The 7,630-nt window shown below is 36.1% G+C and overlaps 1 protein-coding gene across 3 annotated transcripts; it reads left to right on the top strand.

Annotated features, from left to right (window-relative positions):
• Window positions 1-398: 398 nt before the first annotated feature.
• Window positions 399-6,950, top strand: LOC134239243 (coadhesin-like). 3 transcript variants are annotated; one of them, XM_062721407.1, is made up of 10 exons: window positions 399-467; window positions 859-891; window positions 2,215-2,274; window positions 2,495-2,665; window positions 2,821-2,991; window positions 5,203-5,379; window positions 5,629-5,803; window positions 5,898-6,071; window positions 6,190-6,348; window positions 6,842-6,950. In XM_062721407.1, the coding sequence occupies exons 1-8, from the start codon at window positions 455-457 to the stop codon at window positions 5,902-5,904; spliced, it is 807 nt and encodes a 268-aa protein (XP_062577391.1). In that variant the 5' UTR covers window positions 399-454; the 3' UTR covers window positions 5,905-6,071; window positions 6,190-6,348; window positions 6,842-6,950. The 3 variants fall into 3 exon arrangements, with proteins under 3 accessions (XP_062577391.1, XP_062577390.1, XP_062577388.1); XM_062721406.1 differs by lacking the exon at window positions 5,898-6,071; XM_062721404.1 differs by lacking the exons at window positions 5,898-6,071; window positions 6,190-6,348; window positions 6,842-6,950 and having other exon boundaries at window positions 5,629-5,888.
• The last annotated feature ends 680 nt before the right edge of the window (window positions 6,951-7,630 follow it).

Raw genomic sequence — 7,630 nt, 5'->3', positions numbered from 1 at the left:
TTGAATTTATAAATTTAGTCGAATTTTTTTTATTTTGTAAATTTCTCCAAATAATTCTGTACAGTAAGTTATATTGGGTGTATTTTAAGTATTAAATCCCTTGTTTTTGCTTAAGAATAGATATTTTTTCTATTAAAGCAGTTTAGTTAGATCAATCAATTGAAGGGCATCATTTTTAACTTTGACTTTTAAGCTTGTGTTTTATGTTTTGGTTTGTGTGTTTTTAGCGAATAGGTAGGTAGGTTTTTGAAAGATGGGTGGACGCTAAACAGAGAAAAACTTGGAATGGCCGAAATCTGTTATCATCGGATCATGCATTATTACATTTAGCGATAATTTATTAGAAATCAATGTTAATCCATGTTGATAAGATAAGGCAATATGCACAACGGTATGTAGACACAAATAAGACTATTGGGTCAGTGACTCAAATTGTGACATTTTCTTGTATAACATGCACTTAGAAGGTCAGTATTTATCTTCTAATTTGGTATTGAAAATTTCCATTTAAGAGCGATATATATGTCGATCATGTTTTTTGTTCAATTTTCTGGGGAGGGTAGGGAAGTGGTATTAAATCAGATCTTAGATATATTAGATATATTTCTTCCTCAGAGATAATCACATTATAAGAGTCAAAAGAACCTCTGCTTTATTTAAATCATTTGTTTATACTTCTTGTGAGTAGTTTGACTATCATAAGTTTAACATTTTTTTATCAGCTATTTGCTGTTATCTTCTAGTAAATTGAAATTTTTGAACTAGATTGATTTCGGCCACATAGTACAGGCAGATTTTCTTGTTTTTTTTTAATTGTTTAACGAGTAGACAAATTATTATTTCGTTCTGGTTTAACAGCAAGAAGATTTCTTCCGTGTTTGGCAATTTTAGGTAAGTCATTTTATTGAAAGAAGCATTCTGAGAGTAGTCCCCTGCCGGGAAAGGTTTTCAACGAAATGCAGACTGACTTGATCTTGATCATTGCAAAGAAATAAAAGCTGAAATTACTATTCCGTCAAAATGCATTGAAGCGAAAAGAAATGTAGACTTTATTTATATAACTTAAAGCTGAACACGATTCGTAAAAGGAATGTGTCCGCCATTTTTGTTCCTGATTCTCGCTCCTCTGCAGACCCGTATATAAAGGGCAGAATTTCGTCACTGTTCAGTGTAATCAGTCGACACCGGTGTAGACGGACGTATGCTATACAGGACTCGTTAGATAGAATAATAACGTAATACTTCGTCAAATGCAGGAAAGTAAGATACCAAATAAATTTACAATTATAGTTGTACAGGTCAGTGCAGTATACAACAACACAGATACACATAACTGCAATAAAATGTAAACTAAGGTAATGCAAGATAACCAGCACGAACACGGGTCGCCATTCCACGCCGATACCCGTGACAATAAAGCAGTCAGGTGTAACGAATGCGACAAGTATACCCTAGTGTTGATGTATCATAGATAATGATATCGAAAATGGCGTATGCCTATTTACGAGTCGTGTTCAGCTTTAATAAGAAACACCATTTTACTAGAAATCAGCTTGTGTAAAAAAAAAATGAGGAAAACAAAGCAGGACAGACTGACAGTCACCCGGAAAAGAGGAGAGCATGCTTGTTATATTGATTCGTTTTTTAATAATTATCTTGCATATTGACATAAATAAGTTGCATGTCTACATATTTATCTTGCACGTTGACATAAATAAGTTGCATGTCTACATATTTATCTTGCACGTTGACATAAATAAGTCGCATGACTGCATAATTATCTTGCATCTACAATGTCAGATACAGGCGTTAGCAAGTAAATTCAACTATATTTTAATTGTATTTTCTTATTAGATTGGTAACTTGCATATCAAGATACTTAACTTGCATGTTGACATAAATATGTTGCATATCTACATAATTATGTTGCATGTTAACTTAATTTATCTTGCATGTAGGGGGCAGAAATATGCCACCATAATTTTGAGCACACAAAAAATCGGATGCAAATTCTCATTCTTTTTGAGGAGTAGTTAAGTAAGTGCAATTCATCTCGGGGTTTCGGGGAGTTAAATGATATTTTAATCGTTATATTTCATTAAAATTGAATAACCAAAACTTCTTCTAAGATCGAATTCCCTTCTCCTTTTAGATTCAGCGGCAATGTCATACTACTATATTTATAAAACAATTTCAATTTTTTATGTATTACAGTTTCCAATTGTTTGGGTGAAATTAACCTACAGCAGACAACATCGTCTTCTTTACAGGAAGGTTTTTAAATATTAGTAGTATACATGTAAATTGAATACATATTTTTAAATTGAACTACTCAATCTATTTAAATAAATTGAGTGATTATCTTTTCAATGCAATACTTTAATAAAAACATTTTTACGATACCCCTCTGTAAGCTTTATTTAACTCAGAACTTATCAAACGCAGTGTCTTCATTGGCTCCTTAAGTCACGTGTCCTTTGTACTCTATTTTAAGCCCTAGATGGCTACTGGGGAGACTGGAGTAAATGGGGGAACTGTAGTACATCTTGTGGAATGGCAGGTTACAGAAAACGGACCCGTCTTTGTGATAACCCTGTTCCTAAAAATGGCGGAAATCCTTGTTCTGGGCCAGACGTTGAAATGAGATCTTGTTTTAAACCTTGTGGTGAATTTTAATCACTCTTTAAACTTATTGCTTTTCATGCTATTGAAATGCCACTTTGTGTCTTGTAGGACATAAATAAAAAAAAAACATGAAGGCAAAATCAATTCTCAGAATTGTCTATGGTAAAATGCTTTCTTCAATTTTAAAATATATAGCTGTTCATGGAAGTTGGGGTTCCTGGAGTGGACGGAAACTTTGCAGCGTTACCTGTGGTAATGGAAGCGAGGCATATCACAGGTCATGTGACAATCCCGCGCCAAATCATGGAGGGAGACAATGTGTAGGACAATCTACAAAATTAGTGCCTTGCAGAGCACTACCTTGTGGTTTGTATGTTTCTCAACGTCTCTATGAGATTTTTCCTACAATAACTATCTAGAACTGTGCAAAAGGGACAAAATACCCTCGGTAAGTTTTTCGGAGGTTCCAAATCATGAATATTTTATGGATCTAAGGGAAGAGAAAAATGCTTAAACATTTTTAGTGCAAATGTAATTGCTCATATTTTTTATAAATGAAACGAAGGTGTAGCCTAATTAAAAAAAATTAAGAATAAAGATAGAAACCAGGCACGAACTATGAACTTTTTCTGTTGGTGACCTTGAACTTGGTTCAAAGTCAAGATACATGTAAAACCTCAGGTTATACGCAATCTTTGTAGAAAATGGGAACTCGCCGCATTTATCTATAAGACAGATATGGACCGGACACGAATTATGATTTCTTTATTTCTGTGTCCCTGAACTTGCACAAATTACCTTGGGTCAAAGTCATGACGCACCCTTAGGTCATTAGTAATCTTTGTGTAAATGAGGAACGCTCTAAGAAAGATATGGACCTGGCACAAATTATAAACTTTATCCTTTCAGTGGCCATGAACTTTCATAGATGACCTCACGTCAAGGTCATCATACACCCTTATGAGAAATCATGTGAAATCTTTAGGTGAAATAGGAACTTACCAAATTTATCCATTAGAAAGATATGGTCCGGAAATGATTTACGAAAATTTTATTTTAGTGACCTTGAACTTAAATGATCTTGGCTCATGGTCATAACACACCCTCGGGTCATAAGCAATACTGTGTGAAGAAGTAGATTCGATGTTTTTCCATAAGAAAAATATGTTCCCAAAACATGAATTATGAAATTTTTCTTTGAGCGTCAAGGTCATGATACGCCCTTAGGTCACAAGGAATCTTAGTCTGAAATAGGAACTTTCCAAGCTTATCCATAAGAAAGATATGGATCGGATACGAATTATGAAATTTTTCTTCCAGTGACCTTGAACTTTCCCAAATGACATTGAGTCAAAATCATGACACACCCTTAGGTCATGAGCAATCTTTGTGTGGAGTAGTAAATTCTAATGTTTCTTCGTAAGAAAGATATGGATCGGACACTTTTGCATAGACGGACAAGCTGATTCCTATATACATGTAACCCTGCCCCCCCCCCCCCCCTCGCAAACGAAATAATAATTGAGATTCCACCATTTACTGGTGGAGGACTGCAAATTAAAAGTAGATGTACCCTTCGGGTCATTCAGCGATGGTTGATCTTTTTTGAACAAGCTCTTTCAAATAATAACAGTTAACAAGGTAAACATAAATTTTGAGACTTTGGTTGACATGTTATATGGAATTCAATTTTAATAGTTTGTGTTTAAAGTTACAGCTGAATATTTTGAAAAAATAAATCCATTCCAATCTTTATGGTATCATTTTGACGTGTTTGATAGTATTGCAGGTTGTGATTTCAGATATGCTAAGTTACGTTATCTAGTCAAACCTGTATAATCCAACATAACATCCAATGTTTTAGATTAGATATCCAATTTTATTCAAACATGCATAAAATTTAATATTAATTATAAACAAGATGCGTTTGTGAAATACTGTGCGCCCGGCGGCAACAAAGTTCGAAAGAGCTATTTTTAGCATAAAGTTAACAGTCTAGGTCACAAGGCCAGCTCTTGGTGTCATTTGAAAGAACTTTATCATTGGAGTATGTATACCAAATATGAAGTCTCTTTCTCTTAATTAATGGTTGAAAAGTTATGGCAAAAGTTCGTAAAAGCTATTTTAAGATAAAGATTACAGTCAAGGTCACAAGGTCGTTGACCTTGGTGTCTTTTGTAAGATCTTTATTAGTGGAGTATACATACCAATTATGAAGTCTATCTCTCATGGTTGAAAAGTTATGGCGAAGGTCAAAATTGACAACAGACAGGACAAAACAATATGCGCCTTGGATCTATCGATATTGACATTGTTAGGCCGTTATTTACACACTGAATTGACGACGGACTTCCCCGTTATTTCATAATCAGGACAAGGAGCACACGGCGGGTGTGACCGGTCAGCAGAGAATGTTAACTCCTCCATGGCACCTGATTCCAACTCTGATGGTTTGGAGGTCCGTGTTTGCTCTGCTCCTGTTTTGTATTGTTTTGTTGACTATGGAGGTTGAATATTGATTGTTATCTTCATATTTCATCTAGCTTTAAGAAATCATACTTGTTTGTAAATTTATAGCAACTGACGGAAGTTGGGGGGACTGGTCTGGTTGGACTTCCTGTTCTGTGACTTGTGGAGACGGCAAGGAACATCGACAGCGCCATTGTAACAACCCTCCCCCACTAAACGGAGGCCGAGCGTGTTCGGGTCATAGAAAGGGTACAAGACATTGTCACCAACCACAGTGTATTACAGGTATATATCAGAATATATGGAATTTCCATAATTATTTAATGTATATACTAAACACAGCAAAAGTGACCTAGGATTCCCGGTAGAAAACGCGAACCCCTCCTAGAAAACGTCGATTTATATGAAAATGTTATGAACAGTGAAAGGTTTGAAGCTTATAAAGTCAACAAGTAATGAGTTTATGTTTATTTAGAATTTCATTAGAATCTTTTTTAACAACTTTGTAGTTGAAAGAGATTTAATTTCGTTTAGCGATTGACGGAGGTTGGGGAACTTGGTCTCAATGGGGGCATTGTTCTGTTAAGTGTGGTGGTGGTGAAAAAGCATCGAAATCGAAACTGCGACAATCCCTCCCCACAACACGGTGGCAAGGACTGCTCCGGACATCCAATAGAGACCCAGATATGTCACAATCAACAGTGCCCACGTACCTTCATGTTTATACAGAATTTCAACAGAACCTATTTCTCGCTTGCTGACAGCTTTGTAGTTTTAAGAGAGTTCTTTTCTTTTTCGTTTAGCGATTGACGGAGGTTGGGGAGCCTGGTATCAATGGGATCATTGCCCTGTTACGTGCGGTGGTGGAGTAAAACATCGGCACCGAAACTGCGACAATCCCTCCCCACAACACGGTGGCAAGGCCTGCTCGGGAAATCCAACAGAGACACAGACATGCCACAGTCATCAGTGCCCATGTACGTTCACGTAAAAGAATGACTAACTGAAGTAGGACACATATTGAAATTGTAAACGTGCATGGAGACATCTTTGAAAGTGTACGGTCAAATGATAAGCAGTTCTTTTAAAATTTAGCTCAACATGGACATTGGAGTGACTGGTCAGCCTGGAGTCAGTGTTCAGTAACGTGCGGTGGTGGAACCCAACATAGGACGCGCAGCTGTAATGGCGGTCTTCCGTGTCAAGGCGAGCACAGGGAAACCCGGCACTGCAATGAAGGTCATTGTCACCATTGTGAGTATCAAACCTTTCTCGAAGTCTGAGTTACTGTAAGATCACACATTTTCTTTGGGTGAGTAAAAACTATTGCATGGTTCGTGGGGATTTTGAATTCGTGGATGAAGAATTGTTGTGTAGTTATGTTACATTTTACATTTCGTAGTGGACATGAATTCGAAGGTCTTCTTACCTCGAAAATAACGAAAAGTGAACCCCACGAAAATTTGTGATATCACAGTTTATATAAATGTAAACATATAACATTTGGCTATTTTTTCTATTTAGCGCCTTTCGTGTAAAGCACCTTCTGCATAAAGAAGTTCATCGCTAATGCCTTCTATACATGTATTTATTTAGAGCAAAATCGGAAAACGCTAAATCAAGTCTACTCTTACTTGCTGAAATACAAAATTCCGCTAAATATCATACACGCTAAATATAATACATTTACAGTATCCCCTCTTCTTTCATGGCTTTGATGGTATTTACTTGTATTCTTTGGTTAAAGGTCACAACCAGATAGGTCATGATGCCTGTGTACCAGTGTTAATTACCGGACATTGCAGAGATGTTGTTGGATATACCCAGTGTGCAAAGTTGTGTGGGCATTGCTAATTAATTAAAAGTGGTACACTTGAAATTATAAAAAAATATCTTCAACAATTTCTTTTCAATTTTTTCCCCAGTTAATATGTTAAAATAAAGGTTACAACCTTTCAACTTTCTTTAAAACTTGTTGGCCTTTACACACACCCCTCCTAACCCCCCCCCCTCCCCCACCCCACCCCCCGCTATAGGATTTTCGAGTTTTTGCAATGCTCCTTTCATTTTCTGCTTATCAACTTTTTCAGGTAAGTAAAAAAAAAATTCTCTGGCTGCCCTCTCCCCCTTTCAAAAATGATACTACATCACTGTACTAAAGAGTTGTTATTCTGTGGGGGTTTTCTGCAAGTGGAGTAATCTGCCCTTCGATCTAAATTGAAAGCTTCATTGTAAACCTTTTATAAAATCTGTTATCAAATCATGCATTGTAAACATTTTTAAAAATGGATTAAATCAAATAAACACTCAGGTGGAGTGTTTTTTTCTCAACTGAAGAAAACAGCAGTAATGCATGCTCATTTATCAGCTCTGTTTATGTTTTTTTCTTTAAAAAATAGGGGGTGGGGTAGTGCCACTATCATATATTGAGAATGTAATACTGTAAAACGAAGACCTGTTTACTCTTACGATTTCGCCGTATTTTTTACGGATTTTTAGTCTAAAATACGTCTCACGTTTTGCCATTATGAAAATA

This window comes from Saccostrea cucullata, unplaced genomic scaffold (genome assembly GCF_032062105.1).
Source record: "Saccostrea cucullata isolate Sc308-1 unplaced genomic scaffold, CSIRO_AGI_Scuc_v1 ctg3180, whole genome shotgun sequence".
NCBI lineage: Eukaryota > Metazoa > Mollusca > Bivalvia > Ostreida > Ostreidae > Saccostrea > Saccostrea cuccullata.
Note: the sequence above shows the minus strand (reverse complement) of the source record. Positions and strands in the feature narration are given on the sequence as shown.

What these genes read in the sequence shown, in the direction of transcription:
- LOC134239243 (XM_062721404.1), top strand. An exon ending in TCCGTGTTTGGCAATTTTAG is followed by an intron (nt 892 to 2,214) that starts GTAAGTCATTTT and finishes TATGTATTACAG; the next exon opens with TTTCCAATTGTTTGGGTGAA. An exon ending in CCAACCACAGTGTATTACAG is followed by an intron (nt 5,380 to 5,628) that starts GTATATATCAGA and finishes AATTTCGTTTAG; the next exon opens with CGATTGACGGAGGTTGGGGA.